The sequence below is a fragment of the Misgurnus anguillicaudatus genome, chromosome 13 (genome assembly GCF_027580225.2).
Source record: "Misgurnus anguillicaudatus chromosome 13, ASM2758022v2, whole genome shotgun sequence".
NCBI lineage: Eukaryota > Metazoa > Chordata > Actinopteri > Cypriniformes > Cobitidae > Misgurnus > Misgurnus anguillicaudatus.
The window spans coordinates 32,454,393-32,473,755 of NC_073349.2; the positions used below are offsets into that span (position 1 = coordinate 32,454,393).

At 40.2% G+C, this 19,363-nt stretch overlaps 2 protein-coding genes across 5 annotated transcripts; both read right to left on the bottom strand.

The window, feature by feature from the left end:
* Positions 1 to 887: 887 nt before the first annotated feature.
* On the bottom strand, positions 888 to 6,987 carry coro2ab (coronin 2Ab). Of its 4 annotated transcripts, none has more exons than XM_055189500.2 (12): positions 5,938 to 6,987; positions 5,399 to 5,593; positions 5,106 to 5,222; positions 4,853 to 5,002; positions 4,452 to 4,631; positions 4,251 to 4,367; positions 3,903 to 4,007; positions 3,448 to 3,544; positions 3,204 to 3,316; positions 2,822 to 2,915; positions 2,445 to 2,668; positions 888 to 2,356 (listed from the first exon to the last, which is right to left on the bottom strand). In XM_055189500.2, exons 2-12 carry the CDS (start codon positions 5,591 to 5,593, stop codon positions 2,237 to 2,239), a joined length of 1,512 nt encoding a protein of 503 aa, XP_055045475.2. In that variant the 5' UTR covers positions 5,938 to 6,987; the 3' UTR covers positions 888 to 2,236. The 4 variants fall into 4 exon arrangements, with proteins under 4 accessions (XP_055045475.2, XP_055045477.2, XP_055045478.2 ...); XM_055189502.2 differs by having other exon boundaries at positions 888 to 1,050; positions 2,222 to 2,356; positions 5,399 to 6,987; XM_055189503.2 differs by having other exon boundaries at positions 2,822 to 2,912; positions 5,399 to 6,987.
* Positions 6,988 to 7,134: 147 nt separating this feature from the next.
* On the bottom strand, positions 7,135 to 18,607 carry tec (tec protein tyrosine kinase). Its single transcript, XM_055189496.2, has 18 exons — positions 18,308 to 18,607; positions 17,697 to 17,870; positions 17,022 to 17,126; positions 16,822 to 16,903; positions 16,465 to 16,593; positions 16,351 to 16,394; positions 15,953 to 16,149; positions 15,684 to 15,749; positions 14,551 to 14,605; positions 12,736 to 12,812; positions 12,490 to 12,617; positions 12,276 to 12,350; positions 12,006 to 12,177; positions 11,434 to 11,650; positions 11,260 to 11,324; positions 10,672 to 10,790; positions 10,433 to 10,590; positions 7,135 to 7,411 (listed from the first exon to the last, which is right to left on the bottom strand). The coding sequence occupies exons 2-18, from the start codon at positions 17,832 to 17,834 to the stop codon at positions 7,334 to 7,336; spliced, it is 1,905 nt and encodes a 634-aa protein (XP_055045471.2). The 5' UTR covers positions 17,835 to 17,870; positions 18,308 to 18,607; the 3' UTR covers positions 7,135 to 7,333.
* Between the last annotated feature and the right edge of the window lie 756 nt (positions 18,608 to 19,363).

The window sequence follows — 19,363 nt, forward strand, 5'->3', positions numbered from 1 at the left end:
ATTAGAGGAAGTATCTACTCATCAAACGTTAAACAATACCTTCTTTTATATAGTATGAATATGAGTAAGTTAATGTGAATAAAAAACGGTTGTACTACATCGGCCACGTTGATGTGATGCACGTCGTCATAACAACAAGTGAGCCGTTAACTTGGATGCTAAACATCAAACGTGACAAAAGTTGATATTCTTTCTCAATACTCCTCTTTCATGTCATGTTTGTGAGTCTTGTTTCAGCTTTAAAAGCAGCACACAACATCCGGTTGAAGTGTGCACGCTCTCATTGGCTATTGCATCCGTATGTTGGAGGCAGCCCAATCAAGAGTCATAAATATAAAACTTCACAATCATGGAGGCAAAATAATCGCAATGACACCCAGAGTTTTTTTTTTTGGACTTTAAATCTTCATGTGTGGCCACCCTAAGCTGTGAATCAATCAGAAAGACACTTTTAAGCATCTTGAAACGAAAGCAGCAGCCCTCAAATTAAAGACCTGCACGACACCACAAGAGGTTATGTCCTTAAAGGAACAGTATGTAGGATTGTGGCTAAAACTGGTACTGCAATCACACAACTGGTGGCCAATACACAACATGACAACATAAACATCAGTGGAGGGTTGCAACTCCACTTTTTAAATGACAATATCCTGGCCGGACCACTGTTGTCAGTGATATAAGTATTTGAAATGAAAATGATTTCTTAATGTCTAGTGACATTGATTAATTGATATAAATTTCTTACATACTGTTCCTTTAAAGATAACACAATCATCATCATTAGGTCCGTTTCAGTAGTGTTACAGCACAGACATGAGACTCTAGACGGTTGAAGCGTCAGTCAGCAGATTTCATCTCTGTGTTTTCCAGTCAATCATAACTCAATGTTTTTCTGTCTCAAAAGCATTTTAATAATTAAATGATTAAAGAAAGTTACATTTGTTCACTTCAATTGAGTAAATATGACATTAATAATGCATTAAATTCATGATGGTCTTTTGTAGTCTCTGTTCATAGACATCATCTCTTGCTGTCATCTTTTTCTCCACTCTTGACAAAGAAAAAGACTTTATTGTCTAATATATTTAACGTTTCTAATCATTATAGTATTAGACCCTATATATTTATTCATCATATGAAGAATAAGAATATTTTTACATAAAACAATATTTCTCCTTTCATTTGATCTATTTGAACTGAGTTTAACTAGCAGCTATGGCTTCTATGATGAATGCATCACTTCATGCCGGTCAAAACTCAACGATTCTGTAGATAATCAACGAAGCATTAACTTCTCTATCCAGCACAAACACTGTTATAGCATCGACTGAGACTTAAATCCACCTTCAACTTCATCCACCACAACCTCTTTTTAACACCCTGTCTTGATGATGTCTGACCTTTCACCTCCAGGTCAGCGAGCGCAGTGTGAGCACAGACCACGCCGGAGCGTAAAGATCAGAAGGTGAGGCATCAGTTGTGCGATCCATGAAAAGCCTTCTTATGTGCGCTCCACGACTACGTGAAAAAACGGAAGAAGCCAGAGATTGACCAAGTAATATGTGAGAGGGCTGTCTCCGTCCCAAACAAACTTCACATTACTGTACATCGCTTTACTTCATGTTTCCTTTAAAACAGTCCTAACAACCAAGGCATGCTTGGGTCAGAAACAAAAAAAATCTAGTGTGAGTGCAAGCCTGTGGGGGACGATCACGCTCGGGTCAAGGCAATCGTACCTAATGTAAGTATGCCCTTTCTTTAAAAACAAGATTAACACCACTTCAAACATCAGCCACATCTTGTCTCTTCTTCGCTCACAGCAGCCATCATTCATCTCACTTTCTCCATGCCACCCATAACTATCTGATCTGCTGTTTCTCTTAGAGAGACTGAGGCCTCTTGACTTTATCCCCTCGTACACATCCATCACTACAGGATCATCGTCCCCGTCTCATTCAAGCTCACTCAAAAACCAACACTAGACCCCTCAGAAAGATATTAGCAACTACAGACCAGTTTGACTTCAGAGACTCCAGAAAGTGTCGTATTTACCCAACTCTCTGCTTTTCTCTCAAAGACCAACCTAACGTAGAGTCAACAATGATGCCTTCCTATAGTGTATGTGTATGTATATACATTCACAAAAGTTTCTTAACATTTCAGAGTGTTACACATTATTGTTCACTATATTCTTGTCTCTGACTGGCTGCAGCATCTCTACAGTGATTGGCTGTCATCAGAAAGAGGCTCTGGTTTGGTGGCGCGTGATCTTAAGCTCCAGTTGTTTTATTCGGCATTCTTTCTGCTCGAGTTTCTCCTGTAGATGTTGTATTTGCTCCTCTTGTCGCTGTGAAACCTGTAGAAGTCAAACACAGAGCGTCACAAGAGCCAGCACACACACACACACACACACACACACACAGCAGATGATGTTAGTGTCTGACCTCTGTCTCTGGTTCAGGAGGAAGATGAAACGTGGCCTCAGTCCAGTCCACATCTGAGAGCGTGCGAGCGGAGATCCAGTCGTGGCTTTGAGTGTCGTCCTCCGTCCAGTCACGCTCGTCTACGATGACCTCGCATTTTGGGTTCTGTTGCCCTGCGTCAGGTGGTTGGATGATGTGCGTCTGGACCTCTTTAGATTTGGGTCTCAAAGACACGAGCAAAGGGCCTGTGGAGGAGTCAACCAAAAATACAAGTCCGGTAATGCTGAAAGTTGCATTTATGGCACTAAAGGTCATTTGGAAATCACTGAATATTCCTGTTGTCTGCGAGTGTAAAGCATGGAGTGAATAAATAGACAGCGTTCTCCGCTGAGACTCACCTTTATTCTGCCCCATCAGCCACTCGTGTGCGGTCAATGCCGGCTCACTGGCTGCTGTCAGAGGATAAATATCCTCATGAAAAACCCCAGACTGCTACCAAAGGGAGAAATAAACATGGCATCACTTTATTAGGTCTGTTTATAGTATTTTTGGACAGATTTAAAAATAAACCTGCGAGTACAACACAATTACTAACAGATGAAAGTCAATCAGGTTCAATTCTTCTGCAGTCAGACATTTACTGAACAATTAAGGTGTGAGATGAACCACTTTTACATGAATCTGGGGTTGTTGTGTTGGGTTGGATTTGGTTTGTTTCTGTGATTATATGCATCAAAGTATTTATATCTCTTTCCATCTCTATCATGAATGATTGTTTACCTTGCGTGGTACACAGAAGCTCAACGGCTCCACCAGATCTCTGACGCCCACCAGCCGATAGAACCTGAACACCTCACAGATGTTGATGTTCAACCCACGCTTGGGCATAACACCTAAACAAACACCCAGACACACTCATGTATAGCACAGATAAAATCAAGTGTGTGTGTGTGTGTGTGTGTGTGTGTGTGTGTGTGTGTGTGTGTGTGTGTGTGTGTGTGTGTGTGTGTGTGCGTGTGTGTACCTAAGCCTCTCTGTGGAAATTGAGAGCGATATTCAGCCAGGAAGTGCATGTAAGGTTTGATGGCACTGACCTCATAATAACGGATGTTGCCATCACCCTGCAGGACAAAATGATTGAAAAAGAATTGATGAACTTTATTTTTTAAATCGCCTCAATGTTATGCATTCATTCATACATATCCACATAAAACAAAATTTGGCATGACAGGTTTAAATGTGAGGTCTCTGGTGTTGTATAACTAACTGCTGGTTTGCTGTCCTTCAGTGCGTTTTGTATATGAGAAAATATTTCACATTCAATATCAAGTTATTATTATTCAATAATCTGTATTATTCCTCCTTAACAGATTACATACTAAAAAAACTTGGTACTACAAAGTTTTCAATGATGATTAACACAAATTAAAGACAAATTCACTCAGTGCTGATGGATGATGGTAAGTGTGATGGTTTGACCTTCCCAGCCAGAAACAGCAGCTGTGTGTCGGGATCATAAAAAGGGAAAACAACGCCTGAACCTCCATCAAAATCCTCCTCCAGTACCGGCTCAGACAAATCTTCCTGCACACATAATATAACACACACACACACACACACACACACACACACACACACACGCATATAACACACACAATATAACACACCCACACGATACAGTCAAAAAATGTTAGCAGGTGTGCAAAGGTGACAGCTAAGGTTTAGAAGATTGAAAATATTAACAGCCTCATCTATAAATACAGTAAATGTGTGTGTTTGTGAATGTGTGTGTGTGTTTGCGTGCGTGCGTGTGTCTGTGTGTGTTACCAGGTCCCACAAGGCAAACTGTCTCTGGTTCCAGGATGAGTTTCCTGTGGTCAACAGCATGTTCAGATTCCACAGGAACAAGATCTTATGAGCTTTATGAGAAGTGCTGCTGGACTCCTGACAGAAGAGCACAACATAATAGCACACTAACACACACAGACAAATATACACAAACAGAACACACACCTCTCACTATCTCACCTGCAGCACTCGACCAGTTCGCGGTTCGATGATTCTGATTTTTTGGTCTTTGCAGGTTGTGGCTAATAAACTTCCATCGTGATTAAAAGTCAAAGACAGTACGAGTTGTGTGTGTGTGTTTATTACACAGACTGGCATCTGAATCACAACAGCAGCTGTGTCTAAACGCCACACCAACACCTGCAACACAAACCACAACAACACAACACCAGTTTACCATCATGTGAAATAAATACTGCACTTATATTGACAGTTGTGGTGTTTGTAGAAGCAGTAATAGTGATGTATGTGAAAGATTTAAAATGATGCTGCTTATTTTCTTAAGAGGTCATTTACTACTAGAAAAATACATTTCAATCTTTTATAATGGTTTGATGTCTGTTTGTTTATAGGATTTATACTTTGCAGTCATAGGCGGAGCTTAGCAGCAGGTCTCTGGCAGTGGGATGCCACTCAATAATCGCCACCCTGCGGCTGTGAGCGAGCAGATCTTTAGAAGGTTGCGTGACGTCATCCTTCAGTCCATTCTGAGGAATATCCCACACCTTAACCTACAAAACACACACACACACACACACACACACACACACACACGATAGTTGCCACGGAGACTGGGGAGGTTGCCATAGCAGCGCTGTTCGCATGGAAACCAACCGTACAGTCTTCTGAACAGGATGCGATGCGCCGATCGTTAAACGGGTCCCACTTCACGTCCATAACACGAGCGCTGTGACCGCACACGCGTGCATGAAGGGGGCTCACGCGGCCCGTCTGAAACACAAATCGATTCATAAACCGACAGGCGGATGACATCAAATTACCGCGAGAGTGAATCGAGAATCATACGAATGAATCGCTCTCGCGGTAATTTGATGTCATCCGCCTGTCGGTCGGTTCATGAACACACCTAAAGCACGTTTGTTTTGTCAGAGTGGGTGTGGTCTTACTTGATGGACAGAAATGACAATGAAGGCCCCGCCCCCCGTACACTCTGTCACCAGTGCAATGAAGCGTGGATTCACTGCACAGAACAGGTTGTCCTGGACACTGCGTGTGATTGACAGCCCGTGGTAGCACCGCCCCTTACCCGCCGCCTTGCCGGTTATGTGACGAATCCACGTGCAGGTGTAACGCTGTGACATCTTAAAAAGTATTATGATGATGTGTTATTCATCTCATCTTTTCTTATTATTGTGTTATTCATCTCATCTTTTCTTATTATTGTGTTATTCATCTCATCTTTGCTTATTATTGTGTTATTCATCTCATCTTTTCTTATTATTGTGTTATTCATCTCATCTTCTGAGCGCTAATCTAGATGATGCTGGACGTGTTTGACCTTACAGCTGCTTCGTTCAGAAAAACACTAATAACTCGTTTATCTGAAGCTTGACGCTCTTCCAGCCAAATCAATTATTAAACTTCCTACAAATTTAGAGAATGAAACTTTAATGCAAATGAGAGATTGTGTTACCGAACATCTAACCTGAACACACGTCGAGTTTCACAGTTCAAGAAAAAACTTTCCCTGGTCAAACCGCTGCTGTCTTTGGCTTCAGAAGACTCTCGTGAGCTGTTGACCCCAAAATTGAAGGGAATAAATGAATTAAAAGAAATTGGTGTAGAAATTAAAAATAAACTTTTTACCTCATGTACAGAATCCAGAAAACAGTATTAACATTTACACGGCCTTACAATTAAGTGCTTTAAACGAAACCAAATATTTCAAAGGATTTAAATCCAGTGACTAGTTAGTTAGTTCCATAATGTTAGTATCGGACTTTAAAATGTCTCTAGACCATCATTAAGTCCTATACAAATAAAATAAATGTCATTGATTGATAGCAAGCCAAGAGTTATGAATGGGCTATAAAGTCTTTACTATAATTATGAGTTTATAAGAGCATTAAAGATCTCACAGCCACGGCTTCCTAAACATTGATTTTAATCTTTGACAATATTTAAGATATTAAGATGATATTTTCACTAAATGTTCTTTACTTTATGTAGGAACATTTTATGAAGATAACAGCAAATCACAAAAAATGACTTTAGCTGAGTATTCACAGACAGGGACACTATTTATAAAAACAAATGACATCAGAAGAATAAAAACAGATTGGTGGAAACATTTCACACTGATCAAAACCTAAAGAAGTCACATCCATCATTTCATGTGTTTTAAAAGTAGCTAAAAATCTAACATTGACTGATGTTTGTAATTTGATTGGAAATCTCAAATTCTTCTTCCTTTCACATGCAGACACGATTACTTTCAACAAAAATTCACAATTAAAATCAACTATTTCCAGGTTCAAATGAAAAAAAATCCTAATTTTTAAAAGTGGCACACACCGATTTGATGGTCTGTAAATCTTTTCCTGTTCAACGTAAAAAAAAGTGTCTTTGTGTGTGTCTGTCTTACCTTCATACAGAAGCCTTTACTGAATGAGTCGTTTTTCAAACTGGTACCTGCAGCACAGTGTGTATCTGTGTTAATGTGTGTGTGTGTCTGTGTTTATTTGTGTGTGTGTCTGTGTCAGTTTGTGTCTGTGTGTGGTAAGCTGCTCAGGTATCGGAGGTGTGACTGATTAGCATCTATGTTCATGAATTAGTTATAATACTTAAAACAAATAAGTTGAATAGTGTGTGTGTGCGTGTGAAAACATTGCATATTCATGAGTCTTGTAAAAATGTGAAATTTATTGGACATTGATCCTGGTTTGTCATTAATAATCAGCATTAAGATGATGCTTATTACTAACACTGACTGTAACAACAGACTGGCTGTAAACAAATGTCAGAAACTGTTTCAGGAACAGTTAAGATGAAGGGTTCATGTCTGTAATCCACAGATTTCAAACGTTTATGAGGTCAAGTGATCAGGCAGATCCATCAGCCTCCAACTCTTCAGCGATCATTACCGAAATCTGCGAGAACGTCGGACGCTCATCGGATCTCTGAACCAAACAACACACAATAATCAGCCGTCAACAAATCCATTCTCAAATCAATTTTATGTGTAGTTTATTCAGAAAAATCTTAATGCTCCTTTATAAGAGGATTACTTGTGGATAAAAGCATCTTACAGATGATAATGTGATAATAATTGGTTTGCTTTTTTTTCTGCAGACAGAATTGCATTGAAAATCTGATTTCATAAGAGCTATATAGACTAATGTGTTTGAAACCAAACTTTATCAAACATTTCTGGCAATATTCAGGTCTCTCAATGCCATTGAGAATTCGGTTTGAGTTCTGCCCAACATTTTCCAGTCACTTTTTTAACTCTTTCCCCACCATTGACAAGTTAACTTGTCAATAGGCTTTATGCCCAGCTGCACTACTTCCTGAACTTCAGCCAGCTCCATGTTTACTGTCTGCCACCATTGGACAAACTGATTAATCCAGGTGTGTCCGATTATTTTTGTTGTGACTACTAAGGTCAGGCACACCTGGATTAATCAGCCTGTCCAACAATGGCAGACAGCTGGGCATAAAGCCTATTAAGAGAAAATGCTTCCCTGCCAATGACAAGTATTTCCTGCAATCCATAATACTGCTATTATCCACTGGATGGCGCTCTTCTGCAACTTATAAAACTCGGAAGTATTGCCCTTGGGCAAACAACTGTATGTCTGTGTATATTTTAAGGATCGCTCTGAATCTGATCTCTATCAAAAGTCCTTCACAAAAACGCAATTATCAAATTTTTTTTTTTTTTTAAAGAAACCTACCCATATTTGTGAGGTGATAAAAGAGAAGTAAGGAAGGTAGTATGAAACCTTTTTTTTAAAGCAGAGGGTCTGATCTTTCATTTTATATATTGTATATATATATACACACCTAAAGGATTATTAGAAACACCATACTAATACTGTGTTTTACCCCCTTTCGCCTTCAGAACTGCCTTAATTCTAGGTGGCATTGATTCAACAAGGTGCTGAAAGCATTCTTTAGAAACGTTGGCCTATATTGATAGGATAGCATCTTGCAGTTGATGGAAGCTCCTGTTCCACCACATCCCAAAGATGCTCTATTGGGATGAGATCTGGTGACTGTGGGGGCCATTTTAGTACAGTGAACTCATTGTCATTGTCACGGTAGGAAATCCATTGTTTCCTCCGTGTCATGTGTTGTGTTTGTACTCACGTCAGTCTCCGTGTGCTCGTCGGGATCATTACAGCCACCTGTGTGTTAATTGTCTCGCTCCAGCTGATCCTCATCACCACTCAGCTATATATACTCACCGACCTCTCTGTTTGTTGTCAGATCCTCACTATATGTTGGCAGCTCTACTCGTTGGATTACCGTGTTTTGTTCCTGTGTTTGGATTAGTGTTCGTGTTGTCGTCTTTGAGTGGATGTTCCGGTCTGTTCCTGGTTTTCACCATTTGACCATCATCACATCCATCCTCGACTTCACCATCCAGCACTTCTCACACCACCGTAGTCCTTCGCTCACCATTGCTAAGACTCTGGATATTCATCAGCTCTGTCAATCATCATTTCATATTTACCATATTATAAATAAACATTCTTTGATTTCCTGCATGTGCTTCCTCCTCATTTCACGAGTTGTAACAGTAATGTTCAAGAAACCAATTTGAAATGATTCGAGCTTTGTGACATGGTGCATTATCCTGCTGGAAGTAGCCATCAGAGGATGAGTACATGGTGGTCATAAAGAGATGGACATGGTCAGAAACAATGCTCAGGTAGGCTGTGGCATTAAAACGATGCCCAATTGGCACTAAGGAGCCTAAAGTGTGCCAAGAAAACATCCCCCACACCATTACACCACCACCAGCCTGCACAGTGGTAACAAGGCATGATGGATACATGTTCTCATTCTGTTTACGCCAAATTCTGACTCTACCATCCGAATGTCTCAACAGAAATCGAGACTCATCAGACCAGGCAACATTTTTGCCGACTTCAACTTTCCAATTTTGGTGAGCTCGTGCAAATTGTAGCCTCTTTTTCCTATTTGTAGTTGAGATGAGTGGTACCCGGTGGGGTCTTCTGCTGTTGTAGCCCATCCGCCTCAAGGTTGTGCGTGTTGTGGCTTCACAAATGCTTTGCTGCATACCTCGGTTGTAACGAGTGTTTATTTCAGTCAAAGTTGCTCTTCTATCAGCTTGAATCAGTCGGGTCATTCTCCTCTGACCTCTAGCATCAACAAGACATTTTCACCCACAGGACTGCCACATACTGGATGTTTTTCCCTTTTCACACCATTCTTTGTAAACCCTAGAAATGGTTGTGCGTGAAAATCCCAGTAACTGAGCAGATTGTGAAATACTCAGACCGGCCCTTCTGTCACCAACAACCATGCCACGCTCAAAATTGCTTAAATCACCTTTCTTTCCCATTCTGACATTGATTTTGGAGGTCAGGAGATTGTCTTGACCAGGACCACACCCCTAAATGCATTGAAGCAACTGCCAGGTGATTGGTTGATAAGATAATTGGATTAATGAGAAATTGAACAGGTGTCCCTAATAAAGTCTTTAGGTGAGTGTAGATATTTAAAGAAGAAAATTTTTTGGAAGGCATTAAACCTTTGTGAAAATCATGAAAAATGCTGGCGCTGGCTGGCAACAAAAAAATAGAGTTAATGTTTATTACTCTTGAAATAACTTTCACCCAGGCCAATAGTAACAGAACCCTCATATTTACAATACTAGCTTTCTATTATTTTGTACAGTCTAGAGAGAGGTCAGTATGGACATTAACATTACATTTGGGAGAAATACATATCAGTATTTAAGTGAAGCTCCGTCAGACAGCGTGTGTTATAGGGCACTGCGCTCACACTGTTTGGCGTTCCAGTTATAAAAACAAAAAATGAAAACTCTGAAGCGGTTCTGCATCAAAACCTTTGCTCTTGGTTCCCATCATCCCTATTCCAATCTTCACTTTCAAGCAAAAACAATTCAAGCGTTAAACATGGTTAACTTCTGCCGAAATATCCATTACCTCCTTCCAGCACATCTGCATGATGCCGTAGATGTGAGGCGAAGTTTTTTTAGGCCGATACAGTCGATGTCCCTGTGTGACCATCATCACCACCTCGTGGTTGGCATTGTGTTCGAACGGCATTTTGCCTCGGGTAAAAACTTCCCACATCAGCACGCCTGAAAACAAACCATCACGCCATCATCATCTCATCACTGACGCAGAAATAAAACATTAAAAAGACAAAATCTCCTCCTCACCAAACGACCAGACGTCAGACTTGCTGCTGTATCTGCAGAAGTTGAAGACCTCAGGAGGAGACCACTTGACTGGAAACTTAGCTCCTGAAGAACTGGTGTACTGGTCATCTAAAACATACCTGCCGAGGTTAAAAAAACAAACAAAACTCCTCACGTTATACTTGACAAGAACGACATATAAAGTGCTTTAAATAAGATCTTTCTTTTTAACCCATACTATATAAATAGATTTTTTGTAACCAAATGTCATCTACAACAGCGTCACAGTGGGCAACATTTGCACCCTGTATATAAAGAAGATATCTGTATATAAAGTGAGAGAATGATCTTAAAAAAGACTATCTCTCTCTCTCTCTCTCAACAGGTATCGTTGTTTTAGAATATTAAACATGTCTTGTACTACTGCCTCCCTATGACAAATCGCTTCATCGTTTCCTAATCTTTGGATAAAAGCGTCTGCTAAATGTTAATCTTTACAGTCGCCGGTGTTCAGTCTTCAGCTGCAGAATTCAATCTCATGTTATCTGCATACAGGTGCGTGCAGACTCTCGTACAGTTAGTATACAGTGTGCAGGTGCGTTCAGATACCTGGCCATCCCAAAATCTGCGACTTTAACCACTAAAGAGCTGTTAACCAGGCAGTTTCTGGCAGCCTGTGAAAACAAGAAGACAATCTTAATGCAGATGTTTCAGTGGTTGTGTCTATCTGATGACCGTTCATATCTCAGTAAACGGTCTTTCAAGTGGATGTTGTTTTCTGACCAAGTCTCTGTGAATAAAACTACGCTGCTCCAGATGTGTCATTCCCAGGCTAACATCATGACAGATGCTCAGCAGGTCCAGCGAGGTGAGCGATTCTCTTCTCTGACGAAGGTAATTGAGTAAGCAGCCCAACTCCATGAACTCCGTCACCAAGTAAATGGGCTTCTGCTGTGTACAGACTCCATACAACTGCACCAAGTTATGATGAGATAAATTTCTGTGGGTGCAGACACAATTTATTCTCTATTAAAAGCCCAAATTTATTTTTTGCAAATCAAGCCCACTTTTGTACAAATTAAGATCTATTCAAATTAAACAAGCTACATATTGTGTGCAAGAAAGATTTAAAATAAGGATCCTATTATTAATCTGCATACAGCTTCTCACACAATCAAAATAAAATAGATGGACATTAATAACACTGAAATATAAAAGAGAACATTTAAAATGTTAAATAGACACTTTCAGTCAGTAACCTCCGATTCTTTGCTTGACTTTCAGATCTCTCATATCAACTGAACCTCTAAAAGGAGTTCACAGAAGCACTGTTTGTGTGTGTGTGTGATACGTACGTCATGATCTTGGCTTCTTCTATAAAGTCGTCTTCACTCATGGCTCCTTCTCTGATGGTTTTAATGGCCACTTTATGCTGCGCTCTCCATTTGCCCAGTCTGACCACTCCAAACTGACCGCTGCCAACTTCTTTCATGAAGGTCAGTTCAGACGGATTGATCTCCCATTTATCTACACACAACAATAACCAGAGATACAGTCATGCAACATTCACATGTTCATATGAAGCACTGTAGTGCACTATAATGTAGATATAATCACTCTGGTACCATAACTGAATCCTGCTGTTGTAGGAACCTCCCTTCTCTGATCACCTACTGCATGACGGAGCCTGCAAACAAGACCTACACACACACACACACACACACACACACACACACACACGCACAAACACATGCACACGCACACAAATACACACAAGTGTGAGAGAATGAGTGTGTGAGTCTGTGTTTGTTTATTTGTGTGAGTTTGTTTGTGTGGTACCTGCTGCGTTATAATTGTGGTACTCGATAAGTTCAGGAATGCTGCTGAACACATATTTTTCAGCTAGATAAAACTGTTTTGTTGGTGTTTGTGTTTCTTTAATCTGATAATGCCTGACTGATCCATCCCTAAAAACAACACAACACAATAATAAAAAATAGTGATAGGATAGAAAATCATAAGCTCCGTATAAAACTGACAAAATTAAATATTAAAATGACTTTAGAAGACAAACGTGCGTCTCACCCTGTGCTCTTGGTGAACAACGATACTGTGTAGGTCCCTGTGCTGGACACTCGAACCATAAACCCTCCATCTTTCCCCTAAACACACACAGCTTTGTTGTATCATATACAGTTGAAAGAACAAGTATGTGAACCCTTTGGGCTTACTTGGATTTCTTCATAAATTGGTCATAACATGTGTTCTGATCTTCATCTAAGTCACAACAATAGAGAAACACAGTCTGCTTAAACTAATACTGCACAAACATTATACGTTTTCATGTTTTTATTGAACACAACATGTAAAACATTCATATGCAGGGTGGAAAAAGTATGTGAAACCCTAGGCTAATGACTTCTCCAAGAGCTAATTGGAGCCAGGAGTCAGCCAACCTGGGGTCCAATCAATGTGATGAGATTGGATGTGTTGATTAAAGCTGCACTGTCCAATAAAAAACACACACCAGTTTTGAGTTTGCTGTTCTGAAGAAGCATTGTCGGATGTGAACCATGCCTCGCACAAAAAGCTCTCAGAAGACCAATCAGAAGATCAAGAATTGTTGACTTACATAAAGCTGGAAAGGGCTACAAAAGAATATCTAAAAGCCTTGATGTCCATGTGTCCACGGTAAGACAGATTGTCTACAAATGGAGAAAGTTCAGCACTGTTGCTACACTCCCTAGGCGTGGTCATCCTGTAAAGATGACTGCAAGAGCACAGCGCAGAATGCTCAATGAGGTGAAGAAGAATCCTAGAGTGTCAGCTAAAGACTTACAGAAATCTCTGGCACATGCTAACATTTTTGTTGACAAATCTACAATAAGGAAAACATTAAACAAGAATGGACTTCATGGGAGGACACCACGGAGGAAGCCACTGCTGTCCAAAAAAAATCATTGCAGCACGTTTGAAGTTTGCAAAAGAGCACCTGGATGTTCCACAGCACTAATGGCAAAATATTCTGTGGACAGATGAAACAAAAATTGAGTTGTATGGAAAGAACACACAACGCTATGTGAGGAGAACAAAAGGCGCAGCACACCAACATCAAAACCTCATGCCAACTGTGAAATATGGTGGAGGGGGCATCATGGTTTGGGGCTGCTTTGCTGCCTCAGGCCCTGGGCGGATTACTGTCATTGATGGAAACATGAATTCCAAAGTTTATCAAGACATTTTGCAGGAAAACTTAAGACTATCTGTCCGTCAAATGAAGCTTAACAGAGAATGGACGATGCAACAGGACAACGACCCAAAGCGTAGAAGTAAATCAACAACAGAATGGCTTCAACAGAAGAAAATACGCCTTCTGGAGTGGCCCAGTCAGAGTCCTGACCTCAAACCGATTGAGATGCTGTGGCATGACCTCAAAAGAGCGATTCACACCAGACATCCCAAGAATATTGCTGAACTGAAACACTTTTGTAAAGAGGAAGGAACCAACATTTCTCCTGACAGCTGTGCAGGTCTGATCTGCAACTATAGTAAACATTTGGTTGAGGTTATTGCTGCCAAAGGAGGGTCAACCAGTTATTAAACCCAAAGGTTCACACACTTTTTCCACCCTGCACTATGAATGTTTACATGTTGTGTTTAATAAAAACATGAAAACGTATAATGTTTGTGCAGTATTAGTTTAAGCAGACTGTGTTTCTCTATTGTTGTGATTTAGATGAAGATCAGAACACATTCTATGACCAATTTAACAAGAAATCCAAGTAAGCCAAAAGGGTTCACATACTTTTTCTTTCAACTGTATATATATCTCAGTACAGACGTAATGTTCTAACATTAAAACACACACACACACACACACACACACGCACGCACACACACCTCTTTTCTGAGCTGCTCCTCAGCTTTGTTGCGGTTGACATTTTTACAAAACCATCTGAAAAGGACAAACAAAACAAGTTTAATGTTTTAAGTTTATTATCTCAAACTAAAAGTGGCATTCATGGCCTAATAATTAAAGAGTTATAAACCTAAAGGTCACAGGCTTGAGAGGAAGTAATCTTTACTCTAGTCCCTCCAGTAAAAGCTGTCCACTGATCTGTGTGTGTGTGTGTGTGTGTTCAATGTATGTTTGTGTGTGTGTGTGTGTGTGTGTGTGTGTGTTCAATGTTTGTGTGTGTGTGTGTGTGTATGTTCAATGTTTGTGTGTGTGTGTTCAATGTTTGTGTGTGTGTGTATGTTCAATGTATGTGTGTGTGTGTGTGTGTGTGTGTGTTCAATGTATGTGTGTGTGTGTGTGTATGGTCAATGTTTGTGTGTGTGTGTGTGTTCAATGTTTGTGTGTGTGTGTGTGTGTGTTCAATGTATGTGTGTGTGTGTGTGTTCAATGTATGTTTGTGTGTGTTCAATGTATGTGTGTGTGTGTTCAATGTTTGTGTGTGTGTGTGTGTGTGTGTGTGTGTGTGTGTGTGTATGTTCAATGTTTGTGTGTGTGTTCAATGTATGTTTGTGTGTGTGTGTGTGTGTGTGTGTGTGTGTGTGTGTGTGTGTGTGTGTGTGTGTGTGTGTGTGTGTGTGTGTTCAATGTTTTTGTGTGTGTGTGTGTGTTCAATGTTTTTGTGTGTGTGTGTGTGTTCAATGTATGTTTGTGTGTGTGTGTGTGTGTGTGTGTTCAATGTTTTTGTGTGTGTGTGTGTGTGTGTGTGTGTGTGTTCAATGTTTTTGTGTGTGTGTGTTCAATGTTTGTGTGTGTGTGTGTGTGTGTGTGTGTGTGTTCAATGTTTGTGTGTGTGTGTGTGTGTGTGTTCAATGTTTGTGTGTGTGTGTGTATGTTCAATGTATGTGTGTGTGTGTGTGTGTGTGTGTGTGTGTGTAATGGGTTAAATGCAGATGTTACACTCCAAGTTAGGGTTTCCCTTCATTGTCAATTTTATCTCTTTTCTTTTAATTTCACTGAAACAGCATTCAGAAATCTCCAGACTAATATCTCCCGAGTGTTTCATGATTTTACTCACACAAACTGCTCCAGTGTGTCGGATTTCTTTTCAGTCACATAGTTACTTGGGATGTAGCCCTCCTCTCTAGAAACACACAAATCATTGATGTCATAAGTGACATCACACCAACTACATAGATCATCATGATTTCAAGAATTACAGAACAGCAGAACTGTGATAGTTTGGCAATAACTTGACATTGGTCTTGTTATGTTATGTCGCAAGAAAGTGTCGCAGGCCGACATCTATTTAAAGCAGCTCAACGTGACAGTAGCACAAACACGCACCCCAATTTGTTTCGGGCCTTATACCAGTTCAAATCGCTCTTCTCCAATATGACATATTCTTCTCCCGTCTTCAATGATAAATCGTGAGGTTCCGACCCCTGAAAGTCATACAGCGAAATTACCACTTCCTCTCGAGAGCCCGCCTCTGTCTGTGTGGTTTCCTCTGTGGGTGGGGGGGGAGGAGGGGGTCGACGGACCTTCGGAGTGACGGAGAAAAAAACTCATTTGTACATTTGAATAAAGTAACACAGTATTGAGGTCAAGCTGCAATTTTTCTCATGAACAGGATAGCTGGCACCAGACCAGATCTAAAGTGCAGAAACCAGACCAGACCAGACCAGCAGTAAAATCTGTGCTGTCAAACAAACATTTGTAAAAGCAGGCAGGTGTGAGCTCACCGTAGTCTCATCTCCAGGAACTGGAGGCAGTGGTTTACGTGAAACTGTGAGAGAAACAGAAACGCATTCATTATCTCACTTTACACATTAAAAGACACAAATATATTTCCTTACCGTCCCCAAATAAGTTGTAGCTTTCGCAGCCTGGAGCGAGTTTATCCACCTGCCCGCAACACAACCACTCGCCCTCCTGCCAGAACTGAGGGTGAAACTTTGCTGCTATCTGAGCATTATCCCTAATCTCTAAAGGACAGAAGAGAGTCAAAGACTGAAGAAATAAACGCTGTAAACTTCATCAACTAGTCAAGCAGCTAGCAATCAAATCAACAGCGTTCTTGTTGTGAGCTACCTGTTGTCAGTATGAAACGCTCTACATGAGGAAACGCTTGCTTATATATCAGACTCATACGTTACATTTGTTTGCATGATGCTTTACGTCTAATAGATTTATGCGAGAATAAAGTGTTTGACCTTCTTTGATGCTCTGGACCCAAACACTTCTGCTCTCGTTACTGGGAGCAAAAATATATAATGTAGTTGAATCGTGAACAACCTGAAAGAGAGAGACAGACCGGTCATCTTGTTTAATAAGTCAACATCTCCAAACATGGGTTAAAAACATCATAGCATTGATCTATTCTCTGTACAGACGGTTAAAGCGTGACTCTCACCTGGAATGGATATTTGTTTTGACAGGGAATGATAGTCGTGCTGTTTCTAACAATCTCAACGCACTTGATTCGGTTCAGATCCACTGAGCCTTTCCTAAACCTCTTCTGAAAAATCACACAATCACAGGTCACTAGAAAATCACGGGTGGGTAAGTTAGATTAAGGTTAGAGCAGTGCTCCAGGGTAAGGTTTGAGGAACCCTGCTGTAGGGGATCAACAGTGCATTCAGACCTCCTTTACTTTTGTTGTACTGCCTGCAGTCTGATCATTTACTTTTTCTCATTAATCTACATGGTGTGTGTCAGCAGCCGAGACTGATCAAGGTTAAGCGAAAACAAATACGACTTCCAGAAAACGCAAATCAAAATCCTGCCAAGGACACATCCTGGAAAAACGGCACGTATGGTCACCCTATTTTTAATAAATTTTTTGAAAATTTTGTTAAAATTCAGTTTTCAATATGAGATACTGAATGTAAATAAATGAGGAGGAAAAAAATGGTCTGAATATACATGCAGTGTCTTTATCATGTTTGTGTCCAACACCAAATCAAAACATTTTAAACTATATCTCAAACGTTATCAGGTGTGCATCTAAGCAGCAGGTGTGTGTGTGTGTGTGTGTGTGTGTGTGTCTCAGTGTGTGTGTGTGTGTTTCAGTGTGTGTGTACTGTACCTCTGATCTGAGCTCATAATATGTGAGTTTGCTCTTGGTGAGCACAAACACTCTTTCTTTATAGTTGAGTGGAGATGTTCGTTTCTTCTGCTGTGAACGTTTGATTAACGTTTCTTCAAGAATGGGTGTCAAACTCATCTCAAGCACAGCTAAACACTCAACACTGCCACAGATCTGAAGAACAGACACAATAACTTTTTCCTCATCTCTTCTGTTATCAACTAAATATGGGGAATAGCCTCATATTTACGATACATCGATGATGATGATGTAAAACAATGACATTTGAAGCACAATAAGCCGCTCGATTCACAGCTCTGATTGACAGCTCAAGAATCAGTACAGACATATAAACTAGACAACACACGCGGCAGACATGATTATAAATAAAAACAAAACATTTAAAACATATTATTGCTGCTGTTTGTTCCAATAAAGATAGAGATCTTTCAAATGAAGTGTCAGTGATCACATGTTTGTTTAAATATCAGTATGACTGAACATTTGACGCGTCATCTTAACTTTCATTTTCAAACATGAGGAGAATAAGCAGAACATGTAGATGATCTCACACAAATAAACGCATATAAACAAACGAACATTGGACTTACCTCCGAGTGAGACTTCTGCGCGCGTGTGTGCGTGTGCGCGCGTTTGCGGTCAATGATCAGGAAACGTGAATTAAGGAAGTGCTGCAGTGTTGTGCGTTTGTGTGCGCGCGCGCGTTTACGTGAAAGAGTGAGTTAGGATATTACACGTGCAGTAATAGTTCTTGACGAGTTTCCACATGTAATCAGATATATTATAATGAACGATTGTATATTTGTATTTGGCGGAGAGTCATGGTCACAGATCAGCTGATGGTGATGTCATCAAATGTTGTGGCAAAGACAGAGAGAAGAGGGATGTTGATGCTGGAAATCTCTCGCGGTGGGAAACTTTGTTAGCAGATGGTTTTATTTCAAGTGACCTACAAATGCGAGAAAAAAAAACTTCAAAGAAAAACAATAACATGAAAAGTGCTAAGAGTTACAAAGATTTGACTTATCAATAGAAACACAAACTCTATAGAGATAAAAAATTAGTTGTAATTTTTTTACATGTTTCTGTCACAGAAGAGAGATGTTTTATATGTTGAATCATTACACCAGTAAGAAACAGTGACGGTAAATGAGTGGTGTGTGTTACAGGACCTCCATCATTTGCCGGTTCTGGATTGGGTGTAGATGTGTCTTTCTGATATTGTGAAGAGCAAGGCCACGTTGTCTTGTTCAGTGAAGGTCAGCTATGGTCATCAAAGACTACACCAAGGGTTTCGGCTGTGCTGGTCGGTGTAATGGTTGCAGTCCCAAGTAGGATAGTGAAGTTGTGTTGCACCGTAGTGTGTAAATGTAAATATTTTCATACAGAGTGTTAGTATTCAACTTGACTATAAAACTCAAGACACACACATAACAATGTGTAGTAAACACTTCAATTTACAACAATATCCTGATGACATGAAAAAATTAATTATATTTTAGGGCCCTTCACCTAATTTTGCACAACTTTGACACGTGAATAACAATGTCAGTACTTGGCAGATAGTATATGCTTTAGTGCACAGTTGTTTACCATGAACTGCAAAAATTTCCATCCCTAACCCTAAAAAACTTAATTCCAGCAGA